This window comes from Medicago sativa, chromosome 8 (assembly GCF_051527215.1).
Source record: "Medicago sativa cultivar Bolivia chromosome 8, Bolivia_mono, whole genome shotgun sequence".
Taxonomy (NCBI): domain Eukaryota; kingdom Viridiplantae; phylum Streptophyta; class Magnoliopsida; order Fabales; family Fabaceae; genus Medicago; species Medicago sativa.
Genome location: NC_140756.1, coordinates 33,367,719 through 33,389,894, shown reverse-complemented (window position 1 = coordinate 33,389,894; position 22,176 = coordinate 33,367,719). Strand labels below are relative to the sequence as shown.

The 22,176-nt window shown below is 33.9% G+C and overlaps 4 protein-coding genes across 6 annotated transcripts in view; 1 reads left to right on the top strand and 3 right to left on the bottom strand.

Annotated features, from left to right (window-relative positions):
- The window catches only part of LOC146898597 (disease resistance protein RGA2-like), a 40,843-nt gene extending 37,678 nt beyond the window's left edge, over window positions 1-3,165 (top strand). For all 3 annotated transcript variants that reach the window (XR_015021143.1, XM_085731565.1, XM_085731566.1), the window contains exon 5: window positions 1,757-3,165. Coding sequence is in view for 2 of the 3 variants with exons in the window: in XM_085731565.1 (XP_085587691.1) it covers window positions 1,759-2,982 (1,224 nt within the window). In the remaining variant the exon portion in view is untranslated. The remainder of the gene's footprint in view (window positions 1-1,756) is intronic.
- Window positions 3,166-4,999: 1,834 nt separating this feature from the next.
- LOC146898596 (putative disease resistance protein RGA4) lies at window positions 5,000-7,258 on the bottom strand. The gene is made up of 2 exons (XM_085737523.1): window positions 7,123-7,258; window positions 5,000-6,630 (listed from the first exon to the last, which is right to left on the bottom strand). The coding sequence occupies exon 2, from the start codon at window positions 6,618-6,620 to the stop codon at window positions 5,331-5,333; it is 1,290 nt and encodes a 429-aa protein (XP_085593649.1). The 5' UTR covers window positions 6,621-6,630; window positions 7,123-7,258; the 3' UTR covers window positions 5,000-5,330.
- A 9,706-nt stretch (window positions 7,259-16,964) lies between these two features.
- Window positions 16,965-18,924, bottom strand: LOC146898595 (uncharacterized). Its single transcript, XM_085736585.1, has 4 exons — window positions 18,904-18,924; window positions 18,510-18,785; window positions 18,315-18,422; window positions 16,965-17,342 (listed from the first exon to the last, which is right to left on the bottom strand). Exons 1-4 carry the CDS (start codon window positions 18,922-18,924, stop codon window positions 16,965-16,967), a joined length of 783 nt encoding a protein of 260 aa, XP_085592711.1.
- LOC146898594 (uncharacterized) lies at window positions 18,510-19,520 on the bottom strand. The gene is made up of 3 exons (XM_085737633.1): window positions 19,136-19,520; window positions 18,904-19,053; window positions 18,510-18,785 (listed from the first exon to the last, which is right to left on the bottom strand). The coding sequence occupies exons 1-2, from the start codon at window positions 19,498-19,500 to the stop codon at window positions 18,930-18,932; spliced, it is 489 nt and encodes a 162-aa protein (XP_085593759.1). The 5' UTR covers window positions 19,501-19,520; the 3' UTR covers window positions 18,510-18,785; window positions 18,904-18,929.
- Between the last annotated feature and the right edge of the window lie 2,656 nt (window positions 19,521-22,176).

Here is a 22,176-nt window from a genome sequence, read left to right as displayed (position 1 = left end):
TTTGCTGCTAACTTGCTCTCAAAACCCTCGTCAAAATTATCGCTTTCGTCAGTCTCACTCCCTATCGCAACCCGAACGCCTCTCACTTCTTGCTATTTGAGGAAAATTACCCTGTCTCAGTTTTTCTCCCAATTCTCGTGTTGCTAACTTGCTTGAAAGAGAGGAGCCTCGTGTTGCATTTCGAAATTCTCAGGTATTTCTTCTTCTTTGCTAGGTTTAGGGTTTAATGACTTTTATTTTCATATGAGATTTGCTAAGTTTAGGTTTAGGGTTTATATTAAAACTTAGTGCATCACATTAAAATTTATGTCTCTCATATTGACATTGAACTTGTGATAGAACACAATAATACCCCAAGTTTTAAAATCTGAAGAAAACAATGTGGATTTGTGCATGTGTTTACGTTCAAAGCTTAAAGAGAAAAAAAAAACCATAATATCATTTCTATAAGCATTGTGTTCTTAGAGGTGAATTACTTGAGAGGCTGACCTTCTTAACAATAGTTGGTGGAAAGGGTGAGGTGGTCGGAAGATGGTAGAGATTTTACGGTGAAATCAACCCATATTTTGTTAGAGGGGTTGATGGTGTTGGAAGAGAGTTTGGATGTATTGGCGGAGCTAGTGTTTAGTTTCTTGGGGAGGAGTTCAGCTCCGTGCAAAGTGATTGCTTTCTCTTGGAAACTCCTACTTGATCAAATTCCAACTTGGAGAAATTTAGCACGGGGAAAGGTTATATCTCCAGAAAGTTCTAAAGATTGTGTCCTTCGTGAAGGTAGGGAGGAAACTTCATATCACCTTTCCTTCCATTATGAAGTGACTTCTACAGTTTGTTAAAGTGTGTTTCGATAGCTTGGGATCAATTTAGTGAATCCGCCGAACTTTTATATTCATTTGTTGTGCTTATATGGGGAAGCGAGAAGCAAGAATATTCGAAAGGGCTATTTACTAATTTGTCATGCGACTATTTGGATGCTTTGGATGATGAGAAAATGTGAGAATTTTAAAAAACCGGGTTGTGAGTACGGAAGAGATCTCAGAGGAGATTAAGGCTGTGTCGTGGAGGTGGAGCCTAAGTAGATTGATGTCATCCACTTGCTTATTTTAGGAATGGTATTGGGATCGGGGTGATTGTTTCAATTGGTAGCTTTTGGGATGCGGTTATTTCGGCGGTGTGGTTTCTTCGGGTGCAGTAGGGTGGCTGGTGGTGTTGGGAGGTCGTACTGTTGTGTTATTGTGGGGTTTTGTTTTGCTGCTGTTTTGTGTCTAGGTGTTTTTACGTCACCCAGCTGCTATTTCTGTTGTTGACCCTGTAGCTTCTGGACAATGTTTAGTTCATAGGGGTTTTAGAGTTGGTGTTCTTTTAATTTATTTGGATGTAAAGATCGGTTTTTTAGACTTTAGCTATAACTAAAGTGCTGTGTCTTGAGTGTTTTTTGGGGTTTATTATTTCTGTCCCAGTTTCTGCATATACAAAGCTTTTGTTTGCGCTCTTTAGCAGTCCTGTTCGTCTTGTACGGGATTTTGCTTGTTAAAAAATGTATAAGCTTGAAGTTTTTCGAATCTTACATGGTCACAAATATTTGGGCACATCATTTGGGGGCGTGCATACACACACAAAAATACATACCATCTAATTATTTTAAAATGTGTGTTCCACAAATGAGCGCCCAAATATTTGTGAGCAACCAAGTATTTTCCATATTTCATATTTCCTTAAAGTGTGCATACTAATTTGCTTGTGTGAAAAATGGCTGCAGGTATGTTGTCTTACACGATTGATCAACTGATCAAGAAGCTAGAGTCCATGGATGTTGAAGCCTATATAAGAGGAGATGGTGTTAAAAATTTGGTGCAAAGCATGCATTCTATCCGTACTTTGGCGTTATATGCAGAGACGCAACATAAGCAGCTGGGTACCAACGGCTTTGAAGTTAAAATCTGGCTGAAGAAACTCAAAGATGCTCTTGATGATATTATGCACTTGCTTAATGACTTTTCTACACAAGACTTGAGGCACCAAAACAAGAAGGATAAAAAGGTTAAGATCTTCTCATCTTTAAATCAGCTTGCCTTTTCTTTCAAGATGACAAACAAAATTAAGGCCCTTACCAAGAGAATTAAGGGCCTTCGGAAATTTTCAAACTTTGATTGTCACCCTTGTGAGCAACTGGATCCTGAACGAGGAGAAACCCATTCCTTCATTCATGAGGAAAATTTTATTGGAAGAGAGGAGGAGAAGAAAGATTTAATGAAGCTATTGTTGAACACCAACAACATCATTAATGAAGAAAACATTTCATTGATTTTCATCAATGGAGATGAAGGAATTGGGAAGACTGCACTTGCTCAACTCGTATACAATGATAAGGAAGTCCAGCGGCATTTTGAGCTGAAAAATTGGGTGTGGGTTTCAAAACTCTTCAATATTAATGGTATTTGTGCAAAAAATTTAGAAGATATGGATACTAATATTGTGTTGGAACATGAGTCAAAAGGAAATAATATTAGGCTGGAAGACGTATCCTCAAAACTCAGTGAAAACATTGATGGAAAGAGATATTTACTTGTGTTGGATGATGTGTCGAATGAGAGTTATTTATCTTGGTCTAATTTGATGAAACGTTTGAAGGGTGCGGCAAAAGGAAGTAAAATCATAATAACAACAAGAAGCAAGAAAGTGGCAAAGATATCGAAAAACCGGTCTCAGCTCATAACTTTGGAGAAACTAAATGAAGAACATTCCTGGAGAATGTTTTGTTTATTTGCTTTTAATGATGAAACAGAACTCGAGAATCAAAACTTGGTGTCCATCGGCAAGGAGATCGTGCAAAAATGTAACGGGATTCCCCTCTCCATTTACCGTATTGGTCGCTTGATGTATACTAAGAAGACGGAGAAGGATTGGTTAAAGTTAAAGGATCAAGATCTTGTAAACATCGATGAACTGGGTCTACTTGCACTCTATGAAGAAGATTTGTTCTGAGCCAACAAGAAAGTTAACAGTTTAAGAAGATATGTAGTAAACCAGTACATGTATGCAGAGCTTGCTCTTAGAGCTGTTAGAAATATATATAAGCTATAAACTATCATGTGATAAAAATGTAAATTGTCCATTCATCTTAATTACTCTCTTAAATTACTTGCTAGCTTATTATTTTTTTGACTAGACTTTCTAGCTTCTTATTCTTTCTTAGAAGTACTGGGTGTTTAATGTGCTATAGATTTTTAATTAGTTGTTGATTTATTTTAAAGTTATGCTTTTTTATAATTGCACCAATACCGAAAGCCATTTGGTTTACAAACTTATGTTTTCATCCCCCAATTCGACTCTTCATCCCTCTCTCTCTCTCTCACACAAACATCCATTAGGTGACCAAACTTGATTGAAGATAAAAAAAATTGAAGTACAAAATCTACCATTAATATTTGATTTCATATATAAGTGAACTTTTGAGCGATTTTGTGTTTTCATTTTTTTCTTACTCTACAATTACAAACCAGAAATCATGTGCATTCGGCTTACACAGGTATACGCAAACAAAATTCACATAGACTATTCTCTCTGCTATTTTTGCTTTATTTGGTTTGTGCATCTCTTCTGATCTGTATCTTATAAACATCATATTTATAATTATAATTGGTGAACTATTTGATTGAGGAAATTTCTGTATACTGATGTAAATTGCTTAGTTGTTTGAAATAGATAATTTCATTCAAATGATATTTAGTTCAATACAATATCAGGGCAATGCACATCTTTTGAGTAAATAGATAGAATTTCATTGTGCAGCTTCAGTTGTAAACAGAAAATGGCCATTTGATGAAGCGTTACAATGAGATATGTCCTCAAATGCTTAAATTGACCAACAGAGCGTCGGAATCTCATAAAACTTACACATATTTGTCCAAAGTTTATGAAGAGTCTAGCAAAATAGTTGATGATATGTTAACCAAAAAATACGTGGATGGAGAATCTAGTGGAATGGTTCACGAAATTGAGAACCACGTAGACACTGCTCGCGTGGCAAAAGGCATAAGAAGCGAGATTGTTCATGAAAGACTTAAAAACGGGATAAATCTTGGGTTGAAAAATTAGCTAGAAAGACAAAGGTACTCACAAAAAAATATAAAATCTTAAGAAGATTTAGTACAATCGTTACATGTAAGTTTGTTTTTATCAATGTGTTAGATTTTGTTTAACCGTATCATTTATTTAACTTTTCTTGTATTATGCAGCAATCAAGCGACACAATCCAAGCGACATAGTCAACCCAAGTAAGCAATGGAACTCAACGTCAAGCTACTATCCAAGCAACACAATCAAGCCAAGTTAACTCATTGTAATTTCACAGCTTTGATGTGTTTGTTAGGAGAATTGTAATGTATTCGTATTTTGATGTATAATATCACAACTTTACTGGTTTTATGGATTATGACAGTGAGATACTCAATTCAACTTTATCTCGTATGCATCCTGTTTGTTGCGCAAATTTGAGAAGTGGACACTGGTGACATGACTGTGATCCAATTCTTTGCTTGAGAGAATGGTTACTGTGATAACCAAATGTACAAATGGCTGTGATCCACTTCCTTATGGCTCTCGTATACGGCCAACCCTGTGAAACGAGCATCTCTGCTACACCACGCTTCAACTTAAAGATGCAAAGAGACATATTCTGCATTTTATCTTAACAAAAGAGAAGAATTGAAAAAGCTGAAATTCATCTTCTCTTGTCATTCATCATTTCTGGTCATGAATAAATTGGCAAGGGTAAATGTCGATAAAAATGAATCGACGAGTGTGGAAGAGAAACAGTATTATCAGAGTAATGGTACTTCATATAATTTTTCATATTAATATATTTGGTTTGTCAATAGATAGATATTGCAACAGTTTATTTACATAGCATTAATCAAATCGATACTGTTAGCAAACTAGCACAACAAACATGTTGTGCTTGGCTGTAGAGGACATTAAAGGTCTTGCCACTGAGAACATAGTAGATCGAAAATTTAAGTATATCAAGAAGGGATTTCAAGAGGGATATAAGTTATCAAACTGTGAAACCAGATTACACATGCATTCCCTTTATTCAGCACACACTGCTATAAAAGTTCCAACCTGTTGAATTACAGAACAAACAAGGGTCGGGCCTTCATTCTTGCAAACAGTATCTCAAACTTCACAAATACTACAAAGGGAAAGTTAAATTATAGCTTACATATTGCTAAGAGTGTTAAGAGCTTGCTCTGCTTACAAGTTTCTTATTGTTGGCATAAATAAAAATAGCAAGGACTGGAACAAAATCCTAAACTTTCTTACTTGTCACCTCAGCAGTCATGTTGATAAATGGTAAGTACACCTTGCTCATCAATTTCTACAAGATTTTTGTTCTTGAAATACGACCATTTCTCCTTCTTTTGAAAAAGCATTAATAATCCAATACTATAAATGGCTTGGGGAATCCCGAAACATTTTTGGACAATTTCCTTGCCAATGGACACTAAGTATTGATCCTCTGGTTCTTTTTTATCTTCGAAAGCAAAAAAACAAAACATTCTCCAAGAATTCTGTTCATCTAATTTGTCCAAAGTGATGGACAAAGAGGGGTTTGTTGTCTTGAATATCATTGCCACCTTCTTGATTCTTGTTGTTATGATGATTTTACTTCCTTGTGCTGCACCCTCCAAAAAACTCATCAAGGCAAGCCAAATGTGAGAATGCTCAATGAAAATGTCATCTAATACAAGCAGATATCTTTTTCCTTGAACTTTATTGAGAATTTTCTTGCGCACGCTTTCGAGGGTAGTATTACTAGTACAGGAACCAGCAATACTTTTGCCAATACGTTTAATATCAAACATGTTATACATGCTTAACCATTCTATCAAGTCAAAATATTGTTGGACTTCCTTGTCATTGAATGCAATTTGAGCAAGTGCACTCTTACCGATTCCTTCTTCTCCTATGATGAAAATAACTGAAACATTGTCTTTCGCATTGTCGTTGGTGTTGAACAGAAAATCCATCAAGTCCTTCTTCTCCTTCTCTCTTGCGAAAAATTGTGGCGGAGGATTGGTGAAAAAGAATCTAGTTTTCACAATCGTTGAATGCGGAGTTTGCACACAAGGGTGAGGATAACTTTCGCAAAATATCTTAAGGCTTGCAGTTCTCTTGGCAAGGTCTTTAATTTTGGTAGACATGTTGAAAGAAAAGACAAGGTGATTTGAAGATGAGAAGAAGATCTGAAGATTTCTACTGTTCTTCTTCTTCAAGTCTTGAGTGGAAAATTGATCAAGCAAGTGAACAACATCATCAAGAGCATCTTTGAGTTTCTTCAGCCAAACTTGAACTGCATAGGTATAGATACCATGCTTCCTTTCGAACTTCTCTGCACATAAAACCACACGCTTGATAACATAGAGGTTTTCCCCCAAGTTTTGAAAATGATCTCCTCTAATGTTCCATGATTTAACATCGATGGAACCCATTTTGTCGATCAGTTGCTGAATCTTGTTAGACAACTTGCAAGAGTAAGTAAAGCGTTGCTGTTGTTCATCATCATCATCATGAAATTTATTGCAAATTTTCTTACTGCCCTCTATCAAACTGTTATCCATTACTGCTTTGCTGAAAATATTATTGGGAGAAAACAGTGAAAATCTATGTTGATAAATACTATACTAACAATAAGAAACTAAGTAGAAATCGTTCATTAAGCAAGGTAGGTAACTGATCTCACATCCTATTTAGTTATTATATCATGTATGCAGTATAGTATAACCTTTGCAAGTACCAAAACGCTAGCTGTATATATCAAGTTAATTATGTGGACATATAGTAACCTAACTAAATGCGGTTTTAGTCTATCATAGTGATAATTTCGTCAACTACTTCAATTCAAGAGGAAAAATAAAATAAAATACATGATTAACGATTATAACAGTTACATATATTGGGGAGGGAATCCTAAAAGCATAATTATATAATCGCCTCAATACTAATATAATCAAACTAAACGCAAAGACCGATTAACAGAAATACTAAGGTTTTAAACTGAAAAGCAAGCACCAAAACGACAAGAATAATTAGTTGAGTTAATAATCAAGAAAGGATACTCACCTTCTAACTAAATAGAGGAGATGGAGGATGAAATAAAAAGAGAAGGTCCACCAAGAGTTGTTGCGTGGTCTTTATCGATTGAGCAGTTTTCTAAAAATTGCAATGCTAGGGTTAGGCACAAAATCAATCAATAGTATATATATAAACTAGAAAGTAAGGGTTTTTTATGTCATTTGTCACTTTCACGTTTATTCTCAATATTTTTATTATACATTCTATTTTTTTAAACAAATATTTTATTTGACATAAATATCTCAACACACTTTTGATCATATTCATTAAATATTTTATTTAATTTTTTTTTTTTTGAATTCATAATATTTTATGTAGTAAAAATATCTCAACAAACTACATATAACACTTTCAATACTATTAATTAAATTTTCACTTCTTTTTTTAGGAAAAAAAAAAGCTTCAATTATTTACTATCTAATCTTTTAGCACTGTATTACTCAATTAGATTTTCATTGCGGAAAAAAGGATTAGGTTAGGTTTTTTTTTTTTTTATATTATCTTTTAGCAACATATTTTTTTTTTTTGAAGAAAGCAACATATTCTAATGCACATGTTAACTATAAATAAAGGAGATTTTGTTAATCACATAAACATACTTTAAGTACAAACCGAAACTCAAACCTTCTTTTGATCTAAGCTTTTTCTTTCTTCAGGTTTGACAAACACCTATTCTATTATTTCTTTTGCTTATACTTTGATTTTTATGTAATAAGAGGGAATAGAAAAGAGACAAATTTGCCAAAAACTAACACCTACAAGCAGCTACGACTACGATTTTTCGCAGAGGAGTTGAATATTGTTTTTTTCGACTCTACAGGAAAAAAGTAGCGCTCTTCTCTCCATTTTTTTATATATAATTGAGTTTGTGAAATCCATTCCTATTTTGTTTTATATTTACTACTATTATTATTTCACCAGTTCAGTAGATTAGCAATGAGTACTTATTTATGTTGATCTTTTCTATTGTTTTGTTTTATTTGTTTATTTATTTATGTCACTAATATATTGACCGATAGGTTTTGTATACATTTCGTTGGGATTTGTGAATTCATTCGTAGTTGATGTTGGTGCGTGCCATTATAGGGGACACCGTGAACCCAGTAGTCTATAGGAGCACACACCTTTTCTATATAACCAACCAAACAAGGTCATTTGTATTTCTAAATACCTTTATTCAATTTTGATTCATAACTAACCAAATTATAAATTTCATCATTTTTTTTTTGGCCTTCCAGAAATTTATGCCTACAAAATCTGACCTCATTGGTAACATACCCATCAATAATAAATACAAAGCATGGAGATTCAAGATTATGATCATTAAAATGTGGAGAATACCTAACTTCAAAAATTGAGACCAGATTGATTTAATCGATATGATTTTCATGGATGAAAGAGTATGCATCAGTTCTTTATCTTTATTAACCTTTACAAACTAACATGATTTTACATTATTTAAAATTATTTTATTTTATATGATAATTAATTTTTACAATTTTTATTTTTCGTGTTTTATTATTGTTTTTAGAATTTGTATGTATACTTATTCACAATTTTTGTCGACCTTTATTCTTTCTAGACTCAGGGATCAAAATTCAATGTTTTGTGGAGTGAAGTTGCAAAATATCAATCTATGTTGGTTGAGGGAATGTGTTGCAAGATAACAAATATCTCGCTTTCTAAAAACAACTATAAATTAAAAGCAGCTTGTTTCTAAAAACAACTATAAATTAAAAGCAGCTTGCCATGGCTATAGATTATATTTTAAGTATAATTTCACCGTGAAGCCGGTTGGTGATTCAATTGTTCCTTTTTATGCATTCAAATTCACATCTTAGTATGAATTTTTTAAAGCTGTGAATGAAGATTCATACCTAATTGATATTTATTTAAGTAGTTTTTTTTTTTTTGAAAGGGGTATTTATTTAAGGAGTTGATTTATATATCTATTGCCTATTTATTTTTTATAGTTTTTCTAATATTTTTTTTAAGATATTATTGAAGTATTAGCTGCAAAGGGAGAACTCATATATTACAAAAGCTGCGTCCAATCAACCAATTATATGTCTATGGAGTTGGAGGATCTTGAGTAAATATTTTTTAATGTTTTTGTTTCTCATTGATAAACTTATGTGATTTATAAATTAATTTATTCAAAGAGGTGGGGAGAAACTCAGGTGCACACTGTGGGGAGAATATACAAACCAACTAATTGGCTTTGTGTCTGAAAATCCAGATGTACCAATTAGTATTTATCTTAACGTTGATATTCCTGAACTTCAACAAGGTATTCTTAATATAAATAAATCATATTCTATTCAAGCTTTTAAGATAAAAACTAATTTAAGTTTGTATTTTGATATTAGGTATAAAGAACTCAGTTCAAAATCAAGTTCTCAATCATCGGCCAAGTTAATTGTAGAAACAAGATACTCATTAGTAGACGACTTCTTGAAAATGTCTACTTACAAAACAATCGTAGAGTTAAACAGTTGCCAAGAGGTTTGTTGTTATGTACATTACCCAAGGGAATAATTTTTAAAAAATGATTAAAAAAAATATGAAATATAAAAGAGTATTTTCAGGATGGTTCCTTTGTCACATATGGTATTGTGAAAGGCATATACTCTGAATCACAATGGTCCTATCATGGATGTCCATCAAAGAATTGTTTCGCTAGGGTTATATAGAAAGATGATTGATATCACTATTAGAGATGTTAGGATGACTATGCGTCATTTGTCTTCAGGTACTTAAGACTTTCTTTTTCTTTTCTCTGGAAAATCAACTTCTTTCATTTTATTAAAATTTTAATCATAGAGTTACGAAGGCTTACACTCATGTTCATGTGGTGTGATTTAAATAGGTATAACCTTCAAATTAAGGTGGTTAATCACACTGATTCACCTATTTTTTTTTATATTTGACGGTGAAAGTGAATCATTCAAACAATAACAACTTAGGGCTCACAACCAAATGTTTTGGAATTTTTCAAGCATGAAACATTCAAACAATAACAACTTTCTTTGAGCAAATTAAAGAGTTTCTCTACTTCTCTACCTTTCCTTCCAAAGCCAACGATAGAGAAAGAGAAACATAGTTCCTTGTCAAACAAGATGGCTAACATGCGTTTTTCTGATTCCAATTTTTTTTGGGTATAACATGGTGCCTTTGGTTGTTCAAGAGGTCTCAATCTCTGATCAACAATAGCTTTTGATCTTTTAAACACCTTAATATCTTGAAATGAAACTCTTCCTCAGCTATGACATGTTTTGTCTTACTCAAAGGTTTCAATATTCAAAATCACCCTCTCTCGGAGCTACAAATATCAAAGGTTTCTTGGATTTTTCAGAGACAGTTATGCCATTTTCCTTGGTTGCTTTATTGCAAAAATTGGTTTATTTGACACTCATTGCTACTTCATCATTTTATATTTATATTCTAAAAGTATTTATATATGTATTTCACCTATATTTATTTGATAAGTAAAAAAATATTTAAACCACATTGAGTAAGATAAATTAGAACTAATCCTATAAATCAGTTTTTATGCATAAAGTTATTTAGATTCGATTTATTCATATTTATCTTGCCTTTTTTAATTCCTTCTTTATACTATTTGTTGATATGGGCCTAGAGGAAGATGTAAACTCTCTTCAAAAATAAATTCCAACTAAAATATATTTTTAACTTCTATAAAATACTTAAGTGTTCTACAATGATGCCATTGCGACTGACAATTGTTTAATTTCTACAAGAAAGTTATATCAAAGTGACAGATACGTTCTTAGAAATAAACTTTCTACAATGATGTCATATTTTATGCAAGTATAAATCTAATATAATATATTAATTCAAATCCTAACAAGTACCAAAAGGGAGCGTAAGCATTACAAAGAAGCAAGAAACAACCAGAGGGCAAAAAAAACTAATGGCAGAAATAAAATAAAATAAAATCCCCTAAAAACAATAAAACACCAAAAGCAACATATTATTCTACGTGATTTCCAGATCATAGACACAAGATTGTTGCAGATGTTTCATGTGCCAACCGGTGGTGTTTTGTGGTTACAATGATTTTACTTCCTTGTTTTCCCTCAATCAAAAGTCGAGTCAAATCATCCCAAAACCCACCAATTTCATGAGATCTCTCAATCCATACATCATCCAACACAATCAAATATCTCTTGTTACGAACTTGTTTTCTGAGTTTATCGCCTACGACTGCCATCCTCAATTTACTAATATCCCCTAGAATTTGTTCTTTGCCATCATCTTCGTTTTGTATAATTTTTTTGCCATCCTTCTCAGCTTGTAGAATTTGTTTGGAAATATCATTAATAACACGAATTTCAGAAACCTCCACCCATTTTCTCAACTCAAAATATTGTTGAACTTCGGTATCTTTGTATACAAGATTAGCAAGTGCAGTCCTTTCAGCTCTTTCATCTCCAATTATGAAAATAACTTCAATATTGTCGCTCACATAGACGCTGTTGTTTTTGGTGTTGGCATCAAACAACATATCCTTCAAAGCCTTCTTCTTTTCCTCAACGGAGCACTCAGTTTCTGTTTGTTTCTCACAAGAGCAACGATACTCTGGCCAATAGTCTTCGGAAACTTTCTCCATGCTCTCGTCCTTCTCGTTCTTGTTCACTTGTTTCATCTCTTTAGAGGAACCGCACCCCATTCTTCTCACAACAAAAAAAAGGTTACGAACAACTTTTTAGAAATTGAGGATTTGACTATTCTCGTCTTGTATTTAACATGGTAGATTTGGGCCCAAAATTTAATTAGGATTATTTTATTTAGGATTTAGTTGTTTAGATTTTGCTTGTTTTTAGTTAGTTTTGTTTTATTTTCTTATCTTAATTCAATAACAAACAAAAGATTTAGTTGTCGATTTAGTTTTAGTAACATCTTTTCTTTTATTTAATTTGTTTCTCGTTTACTATTATTTATTTATTTTTATTATTATTTTAGTTGTTAGATTTGTTTTGTTTTTATCTTTTAAGTTAGATTTTATTTTATTTTCAAAAACTTACAAATATAAATATTGAACAAATGATCATTTTAGTCCCCGACTCTTCACCTCGATGTCACAAAGGTTCATGACTCAAGATTAAATATAAAAAATTCTCTGACTCTGCACTTCCGTTATCACTTTAGTCTTTGGCACTAAATAATTCCGTTAAGTGATGATATGCCACAGGTTATACGATGACATGAGATGTGATGTGTTAGAGACTTAAGTGAAAGAAACCAAATAATCACTTTATTTAAATTTGCTTTTAGGACCAAGTGTAATAATACTATTTAGTTTTTTTAGACTAAATAAGTGAAAGAACCATGGTTTTTTTAATTATTAAATAAATCATTATTTGGTTTAATAAATGCAATATAGCTTCAACAACTTATGTAACGTCGGTGATGACGTTGAAAACTCTATTACTCGACTCCTTTATGCTTTCTATGTGATCTTTGTTTCCCCACTCAAGAGGAGGATAATTGACCATGGCTGAAAACTCTATCACTAAACTTCTATTTTCCCGTCAATTATACATAGCTTTATCAAGAAGAGTTTCTCAAAATGCAAAAAAAGTTCTCATTAAAGAAGGGAAAATAGAAGGAGAAGATGGAGACTTTACGAAAAATGTAGTTTTTAAAGATATTCTTTTATCACAATCATAACAATGTTTCTTTTATATAACATGTCACTTATACATTTATGTTATGATGTTACTAATTACTATTAGAATAAACAATAAAAGATCATTATTTTATCTTTATTTTATATGCAGGTAAACTAAAATACGTTAAGTTCATAAATAATTTTGTTATATGCCTTGACAATATTTTGTTTATAAATCAATATATCAATAATTTCCATTAATATTTTAAAATTTTAATCAAAACTATACAAACAAACATAATAAAATAATCACATGCGATAGCGCAGTAGAAAGAGCGGACAGACGGGTACGAAAGTGCCCATCTTTCCGCTAGTAATTAATAATGAAAGAGATTTTTCGTTTTTTGTTTTAAAGGGGTAATAATGGAAGATTTAGTAAAAGTATCATGCATATATTTAATTTTTTTTCTTTAACAAAAGAAGCATGAAATTTTAATATTTTATATCAATGTATGACTGTGATATTTGTCCAAATAGCGACATCCATCATTGCTCCATTTAGGTGTGCTCTATTTATCCAATTTCAAGCCATAGATGTGTGACATGTTGCCAAAACAAATTTAAGTGTTAAGATTAAATAGAAAGTGGCAGCTAATGTAAATGTGGGATTGTTCCGGGGCTATGCTACAACAGCAGTAGCAGTGAGGGAAGACCATCTAAAAATATTGGAGGTCCTTATCAATGGTGGGGCGTTGATAGACTTTTAGCAAGTGTACTAAAACTATCAAAGTAATAAAATTTATAAGTTCGTATCCACAGGGACTCTGTTAATCTCAATTTAGCAATAAGGTTAATATCTAGGATGTGTAAATTATTTTAGTGCCTGAGGCAGTAGTTTTGATTGCATAAAATTAGATAAACAGAAAATAAAGATAGTTTTGGAAAAGATAAAGAGAGAGAGAGATGAGATCAGGTCTTTCGAATCATCTATGTTCCCCTAATTGGTATACTACACCTATTCTTATGAATGATTCTCTAATTCCACGATAGTTAACAAAATAGTCCTAATCAATCCCTTGAATTAGGACCCTCTTCTCAAACTAAAGCCTCTAATTCCTTAGGTGGTCTAATAATCTTTGAAGGTTTTTAAGTACGTTAACCTAATATCACTAATAAACGATTATCCATTCCTAGACTAACCGTGTTTATTAGAACAATTCAATTAGGTCTAAGTCGAAAGCTATGGTCAGTAGTCATTCATTGTAATATCCCGCCAGTCAGTATCGGAATATTACCAGTCGATCGTGTCGGAGGATTTGAATTTAAGGAAAGTGAGTATGGAGAATATTTATTACGTAATGTCAGATATTACAGATTAAGTATCAGTGTCAGATTTAACACGCTTAAGGCAAGGGCATTTTGGTAATTGCACGATTAAGAGATATTTATTTGGATTTGGCCCAAAATATCTCACTTTCTCTTTTGTTTTCTCTCTCTAGGTTTTGGCAAGAGCTTTCGCCTCCTTCTCTCTACTTCCATCGATCTCTCTCTTCTCTCCTCACCTCATCAATTCATCAAATCTTCTTCCTCAAAGATTCAAGATCAAGTTTTGGTCTCTCTATCATCCCACAAGAGATTGGTAACTTGGTTTGAGCTTGTTTCCAATTCTTCTCCTCTTTAGAAGAGATTCAAGGCTAGGGTTTGTTATTTGGTTAAGTGGGAGTTAGAGCTTGAATATGTCATGGTTTCACCTTGATCAAGAACTGGTATGAAGCTTGGAATGATATCACTATTCTTCCTCAATTAGGGATTCTCTTGAGATTAGGGGTTTGGTGAAAAAGCTTGAGATGGAGTATTAACTTAAAGATTGATGATCAACAAGGGATCATGGTGCCTTAGATTGCAAGGAAAACATCAAGATTGTATGCTATGAGCAAAGGAAGTAAGTTGACCAAAAGTTAGGGTTTGGACTTGTTTGAGCCAGGAGCTTGGAGCTGTCACAAGAATATTGTTTAGGTGAGTTCCTTAGATAGTTTTCTCACCCTTTGGGCTTATGTGATTAACTTTGTAAGAATAACATGAAAACTTAGGGTTTTTATATATAAGTTAGTTGCCCCTTTAATGCCATGCTTACAAACCTTGTAAATACTTGCCATACAAATGTTTTACATGTTTTCTATGACCCCTAGAGTCATAATATGCATAGAGACACTTGGTTTTGAGGTTTTTGGGTCAAAAATACCATTTTTACAAGTGCTGGACTGTCATAACTCGCCACAGCGAGCAAGTAGCTCGCTAGCCGAGCTAGACCACCAGAACTGGGGGTTTACTCGCCTCCAACTCGCCACAACGAGTAAGGTTACTCGCCTCGCGAGCAAAGTTACTCGCCTCGCGAGTAGACAGTGTGGCAGCACACTGGTTGCTCGCTTCAGGCAGCTTTGGCATCTTTTCGAACGGTTTTCTTTGTGCAATCTTTTTATAGAAGTAAACCCCTCAAACCAAGGTCCTATTTGATAAATCTTGAGCAAGGTTTTCTTGAGAAAAGCAAGTATTTGACAATGTTAACATAGCATGGCAAATGAGAGAATATTATAGCAAGAATCGGGTAGCAAGTTAATCATTCAGGAAGGGAATGAAAAGTAGAGCCTTGACATAGCTTGTCAAGAACTATAACAGTTAGTAAAGAAATAGAATGCTATGCATTAGTGATATGCTTGTTAAGACGCGAAGTGATATAGAGTATTATCTTCGCATAAGAGCTAAGTGCCATACGAGTATGGCAAGACGTGAATCGATTAGATATCTATTGACAAAGTAAGTTAAGCAGGCATATAAGTTTACCTCTAGTGGGATCGTTTAAGGATCTGAGGTAAAAGAGATAGTATGAATAGGTTTAACCTTCATCCATGCATAAGACCAAGATTTTAATAAGAGTGTCATGTCTCTTGTAATCCTTCCAAGGTTGGATTCAAGGGGTTCCCCAAGGGGAATGGTTAAGCCGTAAGGGAGCCGCATGTCACTAAGTTAAGGTGCCGTGTCTTTTGTATTCCTTCCAAGGTTGGATATAAAAGGTTCTCCAAGGGGAACGGGGTAAGCCGTAAGGGACCCACACGTCACTAAGGGAGTTCGGTGCGCCCTAGCTAGGCATTTCACCGGTAGTAGGGATTAACTTCTGGGGTTACTTCACCCGGGACTAATCCGTAAAATTGAATTCAGATAATGTTTGTTTGTTCAACGCTAACATAATCAATGAATCTGACTATGCATATTGATCATACATTTATATGTTATGTCATAGAGCCTTGACGTAGATCGTCAAGAACTGGAAAGATAGCAAGAATCACTATATGTGATAACATATGATATGTTGTTAGATACAACATATTCAAGCGAGTAGAAACAAGTAAAGAAAGATATGCCGGTGACAATTTTAGAGAGGGTAGAAATCCCTCACTAAACTACCAGAATTCCCTCACAAACTAATTTAGTGACGGATTTAGTGACGACCGGTAATCCCTTAAGAATATTGGCCTTGCTAAATATTAGTGAGGGATTTTGGTTTCCGTCCCTAATTGATACGGATACAATCCCTCACTAATTATATAAATCCGTCACTAAATATGAACCAGAAATGAGCTAAGATTTGGACAAATCCGTCAGTAATTAGTGAGGGATTCTTGTTCCCTCTCTAATAGTGAGGGACTATTCCATCATTTTTTAGCATTATTTCCGTCACTAATTAATGACGGATTGGTTTTCCCTCTCAAATTGTGAAGGCATATTTCATCACTAATTGTGATGAAACTGAATTCCCTCACTAATTGAAACAGAAATTTATGTTCAATTGCCTACCAGATTTCATTAATTAATTATATTAATATTTTAACTTCATTTACTATATTAAACCATATAGAACATGTTGGAAATTATAAATATGCAATAAAAAACACTTGATAAATTGTCTTCATACCCATCACAGACATTCATCACCATAAAAGTCACAAGGAAAATGTCAATAAGTTTACAACCATTGTTCAACTCTCAAAATACATAAAGAGTCATAAGGAAACTCTCAAAATAAGTTTCATAATAAATGCTTAGAACATTTTTAATGGTACTAGAAGTAGCACATTAGCTAAGTTTGCAACCAAGCTATCAAAATAACCATATATTATACATATTATATATCTATATATCAAGTAGATGGAGGTGGAGGTGGATGTAGATGACCTTGAGAAACCATTTCCATCAATTTAGTCATTTGATCCCTAAGAAAACGTGAATCTTCCTGCGATGCACGAATCAACTCCTCATGAGCCTTCAATTTCTCTTTAAGTGATGCGTTTTCAGCCCTCATTTGTTCAAATTCAGATTGTAAGATGCCGTCAGATCTGGAAGATCTAGACGGCTTATATTTCCCTGCTATCGGGCCCAAACCATATATACGACCCTTCTTATTTACTCCTCCAACAACATCTAAGAAGATAATGTTGTCACTTTCAGGTCTAGAAACATCATCCCCTAGCGCCTCCTCATGTGAATCCCTCTCAATAATCCTTTTTTCAAACTCATCCTGCAAATTAATAATATTTTACTAACAAGTAATAATTTCATACTTCATTCAGTCAACATAAACAACTTTTTAAAAAAAAAAAATATTGAATACATGAATAATTCCAAGTAAGTATATGAAATATTTTGATAACTATTCTCCCCTGGTCTTAAACAGAGTACTTTGTCAACTTTGTCACCTGATAACTATATGAAATGTTGGCCTAAAACCTTATCTTTTTTTGAAATGGCAAATATTATTCTCGACAAGTCCGTGCAAGAAGCACTAAAAGACTCGCGGTAAAAGAGAAAAATACAATAAGATGCCGCGATTAAACGGGACATCAAAACAAAGAATAAAACCCCAAGAAAAACCACAGAAACATGTCGTGAGGCCGACGTATACAAGCCATAAACTGCCAGCATACTCCTGCCTCACACCCGAACCGGTCACCAAGAACCACACCAGCTAACCAACAAAGTGCTGTAACAACAGAAGCTGCCAGTTCAGCACAGAAACTAGCTCAGCAAAAACTCCCTAAGAGGCAGAACCGAAGACAGCAGGGAAAAAAGGGGAGGGACTCAGCTGAAGGCCTCACAAATAGCCAGCACAGACCGCTATACCAGCAAGAAAACAGCAGCTAACAGCGGCCCAGACTACTGATTTTTACCCGGTATGCTATCCTAAAAACTTATACTGTGTTCACTGCTTGCCTATATCAGTTTCACAGAAGCATCAAACAAACTAACATTATGATATGTCTTTTTGTCAAGACAATTAATTATTTTTCTCAATCTGCTTCTAAAACATACACTTACAGACTGCTACATATGTGCTTAACAATTAGCATCAGTGCAGAACCTCTATAAAAATAGCATCAGTGTATAACTAGTTCCCAACAACTAGCATCAGTGAACAATTATTTCAGCAATATCCCAACAAAATAGACTAAATATTCATCAAGTTCAATAAGGTCATGAAGTAATAACTTACAGCAATATCCTTTGATTTTGAGGAAACCCACTTGCTTGGATGACCTTTCAATTTGTGTGTGTATTCAAATATTTCCCAAGATGTTGGAGTCACTTCTGGAGATGTTTTCTAAAAACAAAACGGATCAATCAATTTTAATTGAAATTAAAATGCTTAACCTAACAAATACAATTAAACTCAAATTCAATTACTTACTATTCTCTTACAAATCTCAAATGTTGGAATCGACCCTCCAGTGTGGAGTGGAGCATCAGAAGATTTTCTGTTTTTGCTGTTAGTTTGTGCCTTGCTTTTCCATTCATCCTCACTCCATTTTTCATCCAATTTCTTACGCATTTCAACTGGAATCCAATCACCATCATCTTCCCCTGTTCTGACCCTATACATTGCACTTGAGTATAACTGAGAGGCTTTATGGTCAAATGACTTCTTAATCTCTCCATTAAGTTCAGGTAGCCACTTAAACTTCCTCTACAATATAAAAAATATAGGTTAATAATATAATAAAGCAATATATTGAGAATAATCTACATGAAAAAAAATAAATATAATTAGTAAGATACGTAAATATTCATGAATACTTTCATACATTAAACTCTCTAAACCACATTGCAATCACACTATGTTTCCCGTTTTTTTTTCTTCAGCCTTTAGTTCTCCATACGTTGCCCGACATCCATCAAACTTTTGCTTCATAATTTTTGTTATCGCACGTGTAGGCGCAATAGGAGGGTCAAACCTATTAAAACAATATTGAAGAAATTGTAAGATACGAGTATGATATATTTAAAGTTAAAGGACAAAAAGTAATAAAAACATACGTGCTCTCTGGTCCTGGACGAATCCAAATACGATCATCAAGAGGGTCCTCACTCCCACTGTTTGGAGATGAATCCACATCATTTGATGATACATGTGGATCAGCAGCAGATGCATTAGATGATGGGATTTGTGGCAAGCTTGTTGGTTGAGAAATGGGAGGGCTAGGAGTAGAGTGGGGAACTTGTGTATTTGTTGTTGTATGAGATGTGGAAGGATTTGTTGCTTGCCCAACAATAGAGTGTGATGGAGTAGTGGCAGCCATACCTCTCCCAGATGAAAGTGTGGTACCCCTAACTCCCCTACCTCTACTGATACCTCTACCAGTACCTCTTCCTCCACCCGCCAGAGTATCATTTCCTGCCATCTATATATACATATAAAAAAACATATTTGATTAACACATAAAAATCTGGACACATCTAAAAAACATATAACGCAGATGTCAGATCAAAATAATAGACGCACAAATCAACATTTACCGGCATAAAATTAAATAAACGCACAAATAATAATATTTTCATTGAATATGGATAAGAATAACACATCAAAATCAAAATAATACAAAAAAAAAAAAACATGTGTGCCACTTTCAACTTAATTTAGCTCAATGACTTAGTTTGAATCTATATCTTCATAAATATCTTCATCTTCATCTTCCTCCCTTTCATCTTCCCCCCCCCCCCCCCCCCCCCCCCCTCATATTCATCTTCCTCCTCCACCCCTTCATATTCATCTTCCTCCTCATCCTCAACAATGGGTTTGGCACTTCTCCTCAACAAAGAGTCTGGCACTTCTTCAGCTACACCATTAATGTCAACAAGACATTGCTGAAAATCATCATTTGAAACAACTATAGGTAGTGTATTAACATCATCATCTTGATATGCATCTGTTGTTTGCTGTTTTTTTTCCACAGTTTGAATGTTACTGCTTGGTTTTTATGACACCTAGCCAACCTTGTTGCCCTTCAGGAAAGGATGTAAAGTAAACTTGATCCGCCTGTTGGGCTAATATAAAAGGATCATAATTTTGATATTTTCTAGATTTTTTTATTTCAACATTGCCATAGTTATCCGTCTTGGTCCCTTGAGAGCTCGGATCAAACCAATCACATTGAAATAAAACTACCTTCTTTGTAGGATGACCGGTGTACTCTAATTCGACAATGTCAGTCAAAACACCATAGTAATCATTTTCTAATGAATCTAATTGCCCTCCCCGAACACATACATTGCAATTGGATTATGATAATGAGATACTCAATTCAATTTTATCTCGTATTATGCATCCCGTTTGCTGCACAAATTTGAGAATTGGACATTGATGACAAAATTGTGATCCAATTATTTGCTTGAGTGAATGGTTACTGTGATAACCAAATGTACACATGGCTGTGATCCACTTCCTTATGGCTCTCATATACGGCCAACCCTGTGAAATGAGCATCTCTGCTACACCATGCTTCAACTTGAAGATGCAAAGAGCCATATTCCGCGTTTTATCTTAACAAAAGAAAAGAAACATAGAACAATTGTTTCAAGAGCTAAAATTTATCATGATCATTTCAAAACATGGAACAACTTGTCAAGTTCATCATTCCTACTAAGGTGTAGGAAAAGAATAAATCGAAAAAGCTGAAATTCACCATCTCTTGTCATTCATCATCTCTGGTTATGAATAAATTACCAAGGGTACGAGAGAGGAAGACATGAAGGGAACATATTATGACTTTTAATTGTTTTTAATCAACAAATGCATGTTTTATTTATTTTTAAATCTCAACCCTTGGATCTTTTTTTCGCGACATATCTTTCATCCATAATCCTAAATGGACTAAATGAAGCATACCTAAACTCGTGAAAATGGGAGTCATTATTTATTCGATTCTTAGCTTGAGGGAAAACTGTTGAGTCTAGAGCTGCAATCCACCCCTCTTTCTGCTGGTAAATTATACATGAAACAATATACTCAATTCTAGCAATTTAAGAAACAATCTGCTCCTAACTTTGGACGATGGTAGGAACTTAAGTGGCTTCTCATTCTGAAATCTTAGTATGAACAAATCAATAGCTATAATTCCTAAACATTGAATCTACTCCCTGTACTGTCTGAGCTGCTGGCTAGAGTAAAAAAAAATGTCACTGCCTACAAACATTTATCAAAATATATCTTGCTTTTACCCAAAAAATATTATCTTTTGTGACTACAATATTATAGAACTAGTCACCTCAGTACTGAAATCAAAATAGAACTGATTTTGATCCTGCCTTAAAGAAATCAAACCAAAGTCTAAGTTGCACCTAAGTATTATAGACCATCCTTTTCTATATTTCATTTCCTTATGTAAGGAACTAGTCTCCAATTCCATTACTAATTCAACAGTATTATCAGGGTAACGGTCCTTCATATATTCTTCTTATTGATATATTCGGTTGCTCAATAGATAGATATTGCTTGCAACATGTTATTTACATAGAATTAGTCGAATCGATACTTTAGCAAACTAGCACAACAAACATGTCATGCTTAGCATAAAAAATATCCAATACTTATAGGTGTATTTGTGTGTTGGATTTTGAAGGGCTGAGTCTATATTCTAAAATATCAAAATATAGATTTAACCCTCTAAACCCACCCCCCCCCCCCCCCCCCCCCCCCCCCCCCTCAAAAACCAACTCGCAAAAACACTATTAAGAAATTATAATAAGTGTTAGAAAGTACTTTAATATTGGAAATGATCTGAATGAACAATTTACTAATACAAAGGGAGAGTTAAATTATAGCTTACATATATTGCTAAAAGCGTTAAAAGCTAGCTCTGCTTACATGTTTCTTATTGTTTGCATAAGCAAAAATAGTAAGGACTGGAACAAAATCCTAAACTTTCTTACTTGTCACCTCAGCACTCATGTTGATAAATGGTAAGTACACCTTGTTCATCAATTTCTACAAGCTTTTTGTTCTTGAAATATGACCAGTTCTTATGCTTTTCGAAAAGCATTAATAATCCAATACTGTAAATGGCTTGGGGAATCCCGAA